This window comes from Psittacula echo (assembly GCF_963264785.1).
Source record: "Psittacula echo genome assembly, chromosome: 4".
Lineage (NCBI taxonomy): Eukaryota > Metazoa > Chordata > Aves > Psittaciformes > Psittacidae > Psittacula > Psittacula echo.
The window spans coordinates 107,774,493-107,787,194 of record NC_137738.1 but is presented as its reverse complement, the minus strand read 5'-3'; the positions used below and the strand labels follow the sequence as shown (position 1 = coordinate 107,787,194).

The window sequence follows — 12,702 nt, the reverse complement described above, 5'->3', positions numbered from 1 at the left end:
GGAAGGTGTCCCTGACCATGGCAGAGTGGTGGAACTAGATGGTAGTCTCCTAGACTAGATGATAAGGTCTCCCTCAACCCAAACCATTCTGTGATTCTATGATCCTATGAATCGCTCTCTCTCTGCTGATACAGAGAAAGCCTAACCGAAGTTTAGTGGCTCACATTTTAGAAAGTGGGCATGTACCCATTGCACACGAGAGGAAAGATATATGTAAGTGTCCTTCTGATTTGGGTTGCTACCTGGGAGTAGCAGGATCTTCTGCCTGGCACATAGAATTCTTATTTGAAAGTAAAGGCAATATATGATGGACAAACTCCAGAGTTTTTTCAGTCCCTCTCTAATATCAGCAAAGGAAAAGGAACAGCATACTTCCAGGGTATGACTTATTAGCCACAGCATACATGTATAGTAAGATGGATCAGACCCTGTGTGATATTCGCAAACTCGTCTCCTTGGATGCCACGGACCTCCAAACAACTCCGTAGAAGGACCAATCCCTCCTTGTGACTACAGTGAACTGAAGGACCAGTTTCCTAAACTGGATGCTTGAAGTTCAGCAATGAACATTTTGCTTTCTACAAAATAAGTCTTTTTGTGGACTATTTTAGGAAGGAAAAACACAACATAAGGGTCATATGCTAAATGGATCCACTCACATACACTTCCACACATATATGTGTGTATATTTACACACAGACCATTTGCCTATATAAACATTCACAAAGGCTGTAAAGTCGCACTGCTAAACAGTCATTCCTGTTCAGCATACACACACGGTGTTATTGGTATTTTCTAGATCCAAATTTATAATGAGGAGGGAGAAAAGGGAAGGCAGTTATTTTGTTACAGCATTGAAAATACCAAAATAACTGCTGGCTGTAGTCAGTTTATTGAACATGGTGGTCCATAAATTTTAGCATGTGACTGCACTCAAACAAAAGACATCCAAAGCTGCTGAGAAAATAAATGGAAAATTGGATACATCTACAAAGGCAAACCACAGGATTGGACATGCAACAAATGGGTCCCAACGCCTCCACACCAAACACATATAACAAATTGTGTGTGACAGAAGCTCCTAGAAAAAAAAACCCAAAAGACAAATCTTACCTGATATGGTCTCACTTTATGGTGAATTTCTTGAATTCCGACTTCTCTTGTCCTTACATCACGACACTAAGAAAGAGAGGAAAAAAAAAGTTACATAGGAGAAAAACATTAAGCTTTGCAACATACAGATTTCCAGACACCTACTGGGTTCAAAACTAAACTGAAAGACCATGAAGCTACACAGATTAATTTCAAATCGGTAGACTTCAAAACAAAAATGCTCACCGATCCATTCTTAATATACCTCAGAAAGAGGTCTTAGTGCTAAATGGAAAGACATGCTGGCAAAAATCAATTCACTAAGCAACCATTATGGCTCTAAGAGGAAACGGACTCTTTTTCACAAGCAGCAGGGTCTGGAAGCAAAGTCAACGCATAAAGAAAAGTAACAGAGAGAAAAAAAAGATTTTGGCATAATCCATTTTTATCCTTCACTGGGAAGGTCTAACATTGGTAAAATCTACACCAAAGCACCTGAGAGTCCTTAAATGGACAGATTTTGAATCTCAGCAACCCCTTTTCTTGCTTTTAAATGAGAATTGTTGCAGAAGCCCTGTCCAAATATCATAAAGTAAAGCAAACACTGCTCTGGCATCCACAGAGGCATCACTGAGGCTTGGGACCAATGATGCAGAAAACAATGAGAGCCAAAAGAAATCTTCCCTCCCTTAGAAGCCAGACAGAGGAGATGAGGGCCCAAGCTCAGTGCTTGAGAGATGGGTTATAGCTTGTATAAAGTTTTGTGCTTCTCAACAAAGTCAAAGTTGAGTCATTTGGCACCCACTCATGTAAGCAAAGGGCTGTAATAGTATGAACACTCCTATTGTAAAAGACTACATGCATCCACATCTTAGCGGGTTTATTGGAAGTCTAACGCTAAACTTAACCCAACTTTTGTCAGCAAAGTATAGCCACAGGAGTTTTACCCAAAGCAGCTGAGTTGCAAATGCTTGTTTCATAGACTCATACATAGATTAGACCTATCTTTAAAAAAAATAGCACTCATTCACATCAACATAAAACACCTTTATAAAACCAAGGGGTCTGATCCAGAAGTCCCAGAGAAAAACTGACATAGACTTTAAAGGATAAGGCTTAGGTGTATCCTTTAGCTATAAGCCTAAAGGATGTTTTTCTTTACTGTAAAAAGCTACTGGACAGGTGTTTAGTTTTCCTTTTCAGTTTTCTAAATGGCTGGAAACTTGGTAATTGGCTTCAGAACAAGTAGCTTAAAAGCACTAAAATTAACTACTTAATCTGGTCATGAAATTAACCCAGGAAAGGAGGTCTTGTGGGCTGCAGGTAGGTAACTGGTTACATCTGTTTGCATTTCAGAGGTTTTTCTGCAAACCAGAAGACTAAGAGATCATTATTCAAGAGAATAATACTGCTTTTATCATTAGCTTTCTTTCAAACTTTTTATATGTGAAACTATAAAGTCTGGGCATTGGTCTGCAATATCTAGACTAGGACAGTCTAGATAGCTAGTTTCATTCCACTAGCTCTGCTCTATTTGGAAGGAAGGAAGATAACCTCCACCAACAGGGTAAAATTGGTCTAACAGCAAGAGCACCTACCTGTCCATGGATTTTGAAAAGCCAGACTTTCAGATGGGGATGCAAAAAACCCATTTCACACAGAAATTCTGAATACGCAGAACAAGCACAGCTCCATCTCATGCCCTGTCCTTCTCTGAATGCTTTTTAATTCCATTATCAATATAAAGCAACCACCTCCCAAATGGCAGGAAAAAAAGTGTGGGCTTGTGTTAGTTTCTTAGAGTGGGCTATGGTAAAAGCAAGATTCCAGGATTAAGTGTTCAAGGCAAGGCTGGATGGGACTTTGAGCAACCTGGTCTAGTAGAAGGTGTCTGTGCCCATGGCAGGGGGCTAGAACTAAATAAGCTTTAATGTCCTTTCCAACCCAAACCATTCTGTGATTCACTGTCGTACCAGGATTCTAGAGTAGACAAATTCATCTCCGCTTTACAATTTCTTAGGTACAGAAACAGCACTGTAAAAGGCAGAGAAACATCCACTCTTCATTAAGAGGAACTGAGGAAGGGCAATGTATTGTGGGATGCTGCTTAAAAATTCTGTGTCCCAGCAGTGTATCTCCACTTGCACTCAGTGGCCGGCAACCATAAAGGCTAGCATCTGGTTCCACAAGGCCACAGACACAAGCTGCAGTGTTGGCATGACTGATACTGATCCCTATCCCTCTAACATGCTCCTCACCAAGCCATTCCTCAGAGACAGATAACAGAACTGCCAGAGCTGATGAGCTGGCAAAGATATGATTCCTATAAGTCCCTTCCTTGCCTCAGCCTTTTCCTCTCTTTAAGAGACAAGAGGACAAAGTATATATATAATTTTCTCCTATGACACAACAAAACCACAACAGTACCTTACATTTCAAGCTATACTGGTTCCTCATTCCACCAGCTGTAGTGTTTCTGCCTCACATCACCTGCACAGTAGAGATATGCACAGATTTGGTTCTAAAAGCAATGACTGCCAGCCTGACAAGCTCTTTAATGGTTCAGCTCTGCCCTGCCTGCCATGGATCAGCTATCCCCACTTCTCCAGCTGGTCTTGATCAGGTTCTGATCAAATGATGTGGTTTCAGTATCAACTCTAAGAAGTGTTCACTTAGCCCTAAAAAGCTCAACTGAAAAAGCTCAGTTGCATCAAGGAGATTGCCTCCACTGCCCGGTTTTGAAGTGAAAAGTCAGCAGGAGGGATGGAAGCTTCTGTGGCTGGCAAAGCTGTCTGCCAAATCCTGGCTTGCTACTGGAGAGAGACTGGGATGAATGATTCAAGGAGAAAGTCCAGGACACCAGCTTCGGAAAGATCAAGGGGTACGGAAAGCAAGCTGGAAGAAGACAGTCTGGAGTCTTTCTTTTCTGATCTTTTGCACAGCAACTACTTAAGATGCAAGTGAAATGGCAAAGGCAGTAAAGGAGCTAGATGTAGCCAAGAGATCTATGTTAAATACCAAAAATACAGGTCAGGAGCACAAGCTGGTGTGGGACTACAGGCACAAACCCAGTAGCTGAAGACTTTATATTGCTGCATGCAGTAATGCCTTGAAACATCTTTAAGAAAAGGTGAGCTAGAAAGAGGGAGCACTGAATCACAATACAGATGTGTGGAACAGTTATGGTGAGGATGTGTTCCTGCCTGAACACCAGAGCAATTAAAGTCCTCTGGAATAGACTCAAGGAGCATGTGGTTCATGTGATGTTTTCACAGAATCCTAGAATCCCAGGTTGGAGGGGACCTCAAGGATCATCTATTCCAACCTTCCTTGGCAAAGCATGACCTAGACTAGATGGCCCTGCACCCTGTCCAGCCAAATCTTAAAAGTGTCCTATGTTGGGGAGTCACCACTTCCCTGGGGACATCATTCCAGTGGCTGGTTCTCAGTGTGAAAAAATTTCCCTTGTGTGTCCAGTCAGAATCTCCCCAGCAGTACTTGTGCCCATCACCCCTTGTCTTTTCCATGTGACTTCTTGTCAAAAAGGGAGTCTCCTTCATCTTTGTAGCCACCCTTTAAACACTGGAACATGGGGATAAGGTCTCCCCTGAGCCTTCTTTTCTGCAGACTGAACAACCCCAGCTCTCTGCCTTTCTTTGCACAGCTGCCTAGTCCTTGGATCATCATTGTGGTCCTTCTCTGGACCCTCTCCAGCCTGGCCACATCTTTTTTGTACAGTGCGGACCAAAACTGAAGTCAGACATCCCAAGAAAGGAAGAACTTAGCATAATTTTACTGGAGGATTCTGCAAACTGTGGTTAATAACTGGGTTTCAGAGCAAGGTTCAAAGAATGAGCAGTGTCACAGCAGACCATGAGATGCACTGTGAATGCCAACTGCTGCAGTGATCTTCTGAGAAAAATCAAGACAGGGTACACGTACCTCCTTCTGACTTCAAATACGAACTCAATTCCTCCTTCCCCCTCGTTCTTTCCACCCCCACACCTATTTTTATTTGACCATAGAAATATGAAGAATATCAAGTCTCATTTGTTTGTGCTGAAATCTCTCTTGCCCTCAGACTAAGAGCTTTTCTTTCAGTTGTTCAGTCAAGTAAGTGCATGCGTGGGAAAAAGAAAGAAAAGAGAATTTCTAATAGCATAAATTAAAAAGAAATCTTCCTGCCTTCTCTCTGATTTAAGGATTTCATTCTGCTAAAAAATGGAATACCACAAACTAGCTACCAGGTGCATTCAGGAAAAGGGTGAAAGTGCTAAACTAAAAATCAGCCAAACAAAACCAGCTTTTCAGAAGGATCCTCTAGGTGCTTTTCAATCATTAACTTTTTTTTTTTAAAGACCTTTGCAGATCATTTTAGTTCAGCAGGTAAACCTAGCTCCTATTGTGCCTTCCAGTCATTCCTTTCCTTTATGCTATTTTGTATAAAGTCATCAAGCAGCTTTCCCTCAATATCAACTGACAAATATTTTACCTGTGTCCCAAGATCTTTCATTCTGGCCAAGGCAAGCTCTCTCAGGTTCCCGTGCTCCACTCCAGAGCTGACTAGTGGCATTGGGATATCTCTGTATAAAAGAGCAAAGCAAAAAGCACAAACAACTGCATTAGCAGACAATAGACCACAAAACACCATTACAATCACCTAAGCCAAGATCCCAAATAGCAGACCACAGAACTTATCTGAATTACCTTCATTTCAAGTCTTTGGTTGAAAAGGAAATAACACAGACAAAACACAACTAAGAGCAGGGGAAAAATGAAGTGAAAAAGCTACAGATTTTACTTCAGCAAAAAAAGACAAAAGAAGGCTTTTAGAATCCTAAGAAACAGGTTATAATTTCACTCTCAGTTCTTCACTTGGAAATTTGGGAAAAAAAAAGAACACCCAGCTGGGCCTGTGACTCCAGGTCAGATGTCCTCCATGGTATCTGTTGCTGAGACCAGCAATTAGGAACCAGACTGCATCTTTCTGCAGTCTCTGAGCTGAAGGGACATCAGGGGAAATTCATCAGAATTACATTTCAATACTGGGACACTAGCTGCTTAAAAGTGAGAAAGTTCTGTTTAGCAAATGATTTGCAGCAAAGCCCATCTAAAAGGTCTAGGGCCTTCCTATGGGAATGTAAATCATGAGTCTGCAAATGGCAGAACTCCTTCCTCCAGTTCTCCAAGGAAGGTACTAAAATGAAATTTGAAAGCAAGATCAGGTTAGGCCTCTCCACTGCCTTCCCGGGCAGCTAGTCCCACTGGAGACTATAAAAGCAGGATACCAGCCCTTAGGGAAAGGAGGATTTATGCATCCAGATCAAACTGAAAAAGAAATGTGCAGATTATTGGCTCCACGCTCACCTTCTATCTAATGGTGTCCTATCTGGTGATCTCAAATGCTTCTCCCTCCCCAGCAAAAACTCCCCCCTGGCACCTCAGTAACACACCACCCAAGTGCACTATGGAGTAACCCAAACCCCCTTGGATCTTCTTCAGGGAAATAAGGGCTACACAAGTATCAAAGATACTCAGTAAATTGTACAATATGTGGGTCTCAAACAGGGCTGAAGCATTCCTAGCTGAGTATTCTTCGTTTTTCCCTATGATAAAGATTCAATCAACAGAGTAAAAAACAGAACATCACAAAAAAAAAAAACCAACAGAGAATGTGATGGTTCAGGGAATTGGTAATGTAATTAGCTCAATCTATGCTGGTTCAGTGGTGATTGAAGGTCATCACCACCTAGCAGCTGTCTGATGACCTCTGTAAAACATATTAATTGATGCATTCAGTTCCTTGAGGACTTGCATTCACACCATGGCCCCCATTAACACTATTTTCAGCAGTAGCTGAAAAGATGGAAGGTCTTAAAGGGTCCTAAAGACCTGATCCTTGTAGTGCCTTACAGAAATCTGAGACACTGGCAAGGGATGGGGCAAGAAAAGTTTTCCTTTACCATTAAGAATGAAAACAAGAGCTTCAAGACTCCAGGATTTTCCTCCCATTTCAGCATCACACTCCTATTTTGATACAACTTTCTCCAGCATAATCATAAAATCACAGAATGGTCTGGGTTGGAAAGGATCTTAAAGCTCTTAAAGATCATCCAGTTCCAACCCCCCTGCTACAGGCAGGGACACCTGCCATTAGCCCAGGTTGCTCAAAGCCCCGTCCAGCCTGGCCTTGAACACTGCCAGGGATGGGGCAGCCACAGCTTCTCCGGGCAACCTGTGCCAGGGCCTCACCATCCTCACAGGGAAAAACTTCTTAAGATGTCATCTAAATCTCCCCTCTGTCAGTTTAAAGCCATTCCCCTTTGTCCTATCCCTACAGGCCCTTGTCAAAAGCCACTCTCCAGCTTTCTTGTTGGCCCCTTCAGGTACTGGAAGGCTGCTAGAAGGTCTCCTCGTTTAATGGAGACCCCATATTTTACTTTTCTTCCTTATTTTCCCTGCCTTTTTTAATATAAAGCCAGAGAGTCTGAGAAAAATTCCTCGCCTCTTACACTCACGTGCCAAAAAGTTGAGGCAAAATATGATTAACTCCCCAGTTCATTTATTCGGTGGATTTCTTTGAGTAAATAAGACACTGCACAGCCACCACAACATACTTCAAAGAGCTTCAATTAGAGGAAATGAGCACTTCATGTTGTGACTAAAGGACACACTAGTGGAGAAAAGCATTTTCAGCAGGGTGTGTTAGATCTGCAGTGATAATCTAACTGAACGCCTTTCTTCTAATTATGGAACAACTCCAAGAAGTCAGGCAGGATGTATTTTTCCCTACAGGGACACAGATAAAACATCCTAACATCTTCCAGTACCAGATCTTCAGCTAAATCTGGTATCAGCTATGAAATAGTAAATGAAGTACTGCAAATGAAAGGTGGATTACAACATACAGTAGCTTGAGCCTCTCTCATCCACCTACTAGGGAGCAAACTCAATTAAAATATGAATGTGGAAAATCAGCATTTTAAGAAAGATAAAGCAAGAAACAAGCCTTCCATCCCCACTTCAGATTAAGGCAGGGTATTTAAATAAGTACCGTGTGTGTAACATGAGTGTACACACTAACTGCCTATTTTGAATAGCCACCAGACAGCATTTTACCAGTGCTTTTAGGACTTGTTAAAATGCTAAGCAAATTCAGGGATACAGGGGATTAAATCCTGACCTTATTAAAGTTAATGTGCAATTTGCCAGGAGCTTCAACAAGGCCTGTTTAATCTTCTGGTTTTCAAACATTTTGCATTACTTAGGACACCTGTGAAGCAGCCGATTGAAGCACACAGTGAAAGCCTAAAGACCTCAGAGTCTGCAACCAGCTCTGACTTATTACATGATCTCTGTTGAGTCAGGTATTTTATTTCTTCATATCTACATCTCCCCATCAGTAGAGTGAAAAAAACCATGTAAAACACTGAGATCCTTGAAAGAAAAAGTCTCAAGGTGTAGCACTAATCCTGTCATTTCACACTTTCTCACACACTAAAGTGCTTCTGTGATAATAAGATTCACAAACATGCAGGATAAATACAGTAGTAAGCATCCATGACAGTCACAAAACAACCTGGAAGATGTGTTCTCCTCCAACCAGCCATTATCAACAGCACTTCAATTTTAAAGAAAAAAACCTAATAAAACTAAAACATATTTAACACGGTTTCCTGACACAGAAAGACTTCTACAGTGTTTTGTCAGTGACACCTCTCCCATGATTCATTAAACTGATTCTTATGAGCATGCGACAGACTACAGAAATACTGAGACCCTTATGTTTCCTCAAAACCTTGTATAGAGAATAGAGACAGAATCATAGAATCACAGAATGGTTTGGGTTGGAAGGGACCTTAAAGTTCCAACCCCCTGCCATGGGCAGGGACGCCTTCCACTCGACCAGGTTGTTCCAAGCCCCATCCAACCTGGCCTTGAACACTGCCAGGGATGGGGCAGCCACAGCTTCTCTGGGCAACCTGTGCCAGGGCCTCATCAACCTCACAGGGAAGAACTTGCTGTCTGGGGCACTAGCTGAATCCAAGAGAATTGTGGAAATAGGGCCTGAAATGTAAGATGTGAAGGATGGAAGACTGGAGGGAGATGGAAAGGGCCTGGGACAGCAACTGAGAGCAGGGAAAAACTTGCTGTCTCCAGTGGAGCAGTGTTGGGAACAGTCCACAGAAGTTTTTAGAAATCTGGTTTTGTTTATTATTCTGCTACAGTCATAAAATGACCCTGAAAGCAATTTAGATCAATGTAATAACTTTTGGACTTTGCACTGGAAGTGTAAAAATCTGTAATCACTGTGAACAAGTTTCAGATAACGAGGCAGTCAGTAAGAAAACAGCTATTCCACTGGAACATAATAACTGACAACAGGTTGACAGCTGGATGGAGGCTGCTGCTGTTGAGAGGAAATCAGTCAATCTCAAGCAAATCAGCACACCAGCAAAGACATTTCCAGGCCTGTGTTCCTTAGAAGACCTGCTAGGCTGCAAACTCATATGACATCCTTTAAGAATAAATCTGGTTTAGTCAGATATGAAGATACGGTGAACAAACAGGCCATTGCATCTATAGTGGAACTGATGATGAAGAAGACGTGCAGGGATAAAAGGCAGGAGTTTTCCCTTTAATAATCACAAGATCATGGAATGGTTTGGATTGAAGGAAACCTTAAAGCTCATCCAGTTCCAAACCCCTGCCACGGGCACGGACACCTTCCAGGTGCTCAAGAAGTTTGCTCAAAACCCTGTTACGATGACCAGGTTGCTCAAAACCCTGTCCAACCTGGCCTTGAACACTGCCAAGGATGGGGCAGCCACAGCTTCTCTGGGCAACCTGTGCCAGGGCCTCACCACCCTCACAGGGAAGAACTTCTGCCTAAGATCTCATCTCAATCTCCCCTCTGTCAGTTTAAAGCTCCTATAAGTGATGTGAAAAGCCTGAGGGAATACCAAGTAGATATTTACTGTGAGCCATGTTTGTTTTCTTCAGTGTCATATCCTTCTCAGAGTTCAGCTACAGCCACCAGTTTCTCACAGTAATGAAGATTTGAAGGAAGGATCTCCTGGTTGCTGAAACCATGTCTCAGTTACCGCATGCTTCTGTATCTCAATCACATTCATAAGCCTCAATAAAATTCATAAGCTCAAGCTTCCTCATATTCATATTTCTCTTCTCTTCCTCTTTGGTAACTTTGGAAGGCTACTGCAGAATCTCAGTCCTGACTCAAAATTCCCAGCTTCCTGCCTCATTTTATTCAAGGCCACTTCTTATCTTCTTGTTCTTTCCCTACATCTATGTTCCTATTTCTTAAAAGGTTATTTTCCTTCTCTCAAAAAATTACAGAGGTCAATTATGCCCACAGTTATCCTGCAAAAAAGAGACTGGTGCTCCTCCGCACGTATTTCCACAGTTCATTTTCTTGAAGATGGAGATTATTCCAGACAAGGACTTAACCAAAGCCTTGTCTGGCTGCTGCATTAATACTTTCATCTCTAAAAAGTGTTATCCTGAAAAAAAATGCTTTTCACAGCTACGTTCACCAGTGGCTTATTCATATTACAGAGCAAGATACTAGAACTTTTCCTCCTCTGCTATTTTCACATGATGACCTCATGGTTTGCAGCAAAACCCACTCCCAGTTTCATAGAATCACAGAATGGTTTGGGTTGCAAGTGATCGTAAAGATCATCTAGTTGCAACCCCCTGCCACGGGCAGGGACACCTTACACTAGAGCAGGTTGCTCCAAGCCCTGTCCAACCTGGTCTTGAACACTGCCAGGGATGGAGCAGCCACAGCTTCTCTGGGCACCCTGTGCCAGGGCCTCACCACCCTCACAGGGAAGAATTTTTTCCTAGTATCTAATCTAAAACTTGGAGTTTGACCTCAAACTTCCCTGAACTGCATCTCATCCCATCTCTATCACTTCAGCTTCACCACCACCAGATCCTGCTTGTTCATCCTCTCTTTTTCAATGATGCTTTCCAGCCCTGCAAGGTTTCCTCAATGCCCTGTTACCTTCTGTGTCACTGTAAATAAATAAAGTGTTGAGCAAGATTTGAGCAAGACTTTTACATGGAAGTTTGAGAAACTCCACTAATAACCCTGAGTCCGTATTTTCTTCGTCAATGCTACCCAGCATTTCTTGCCTTCAGCCACCTTTCTTCTCTATCATGTTTTACTGTTTATCCCCACTCTGTCACACTTCTTTCTCACAGGACACAAAATCAAATACCTTAGAGAAGTCCAGGAAGGTGATGTCTAATGCACAAGGCTTTCTCATTCCACATGCTCTTGGAGAGCTCAGCATTGGCACTGTTTCCAGCTCACATAGCTGGAAGCCAACTGAGTATTGTCTGCACATGTGAAAATAGTCAAGTATGTCATAGCCTCCCTTACTATTATCAAAAAGATTTAGGAGATAAGAGAAGAAAAATAATCCAAGGGAGAGCCCACACTGAAAATATAGTGCTAAATGTAAGCATTATCTATTGTCCTGGGAGGTGAGTGCCAGAAATAACGGCATTATCATAAGTGCATTTATGAAAACCCTGCAATACCCACGGGGAAAGAAAGGAAGTCTCTATAGCCAAAAAAATGACATACCTCGTAGCTCTTGCAACAAATACAGGGAATGTTACCCACAGCCAAGAGGCAATTATCCACCAGTATCATTAGAGGATTATGTGTGCTGCATCCTATGCTCTTGTCTGAGTGGTAGCAACAGTGGGGCCTCCAGAAATCTTCCAAGTTTCTGGGTGCATTACAGAAGCAGTTCAATTTAAATAGCTTCTCATTCTATTTGGCCTTTCCCATCCCAAATAGAAAGGAAGCAGTTTTAAAAATCTTTAGTGTAATAATGACTAAGGCTGAAAAATAATAAAAGGCTGAGTCAGATCTTGCTATAATTAAAGTAAGAATCCCTCCAAGTGCAATAAATCAATATACAAGGCCCAACACAGTAAATTACCTCTGAACACGGTACACACGTGTCCATGGTGGGACAAGGGCCAGGATTCTAGCCACCAGATCCACAAGAGTGCTGGGGGGATAGCTCTTGTATCTTCCAGTCTTCCAGAGCTCGTACAGACCAGTGCCACGGATCACTAGTGTCGGGTAGAGCTTCATGCCGTCTGGACGAAAAGCAGGATTCTCAAAAAACTCCTGCAGAAGTGGAACAAAAAATGCAAGTTACAGCAAAACAAACCACATTTCCTGGGGCTTCAGTGTCCCAACAAAATGAATTTCAAGACAGATTTTGTAAAGACAATTGTAAACATGTTTTAAGAATTACTGGCTTGCACTGAGTTGCCAGAATTTATCAGTTTACGACATTTTTTCTTGAGATAAAGAGTACATTCTAGATTTAGAGAAGACGCTAAAGAAAAAATCCACATGACAATGCTACGAGTCAAATCTGTGCATTGCTTTTACCTTTCAGCATGAATTCAATAGATACTGCACCATTTATTGTAACAGACTCTGCTCAGAATTAGAACAATGGAAATGAGTGTACTTATCTTCAATCTCAGCAGAGCCCATTTAGAGATTAATCAATGTGTCTGCGACACATCATTTGAATAGCAATGAAGAAAAAC

At 42.0% G+C, this 12,702-nt stretch overlaps 1 protein-coding gene across 4 annotated transcripts in view; it reads right to left on the bottom strand.

The window, feature by feature from the left end:
- Positions 1 to 12,702, bottom strand: part of ELP3 (elongator acetyltransferase complex subunit 3) — a 98,051-nt gene that overhangs the window by 33,262 nt on the left and 52,087 nt on the right. For all 4 annotated transcript variants that reach the window (XM_080615645.1, XM_080615646.1, XM_080615647.1 and 1 more), the window contains 3 exons: positions 12,075 to 12,268; positions 5,585 to 5,675; positions 1,114 to 1,179 (listed from right to left, as the gene is read on the bottom strand). In XM_080615645.1, coding sequence (XP_080471771.1) covers positions 1,114 to 1,179; positions 5,585 to 5,675; positions 12,075 to 12,268 — 351 coding nt within the window. The remainder of the gene's footprint in view (positions 1 to 1,113; positions 1,180 to 5,584; positions 5,676 to 12,074; positions 12,269 to 12,702) is intronic.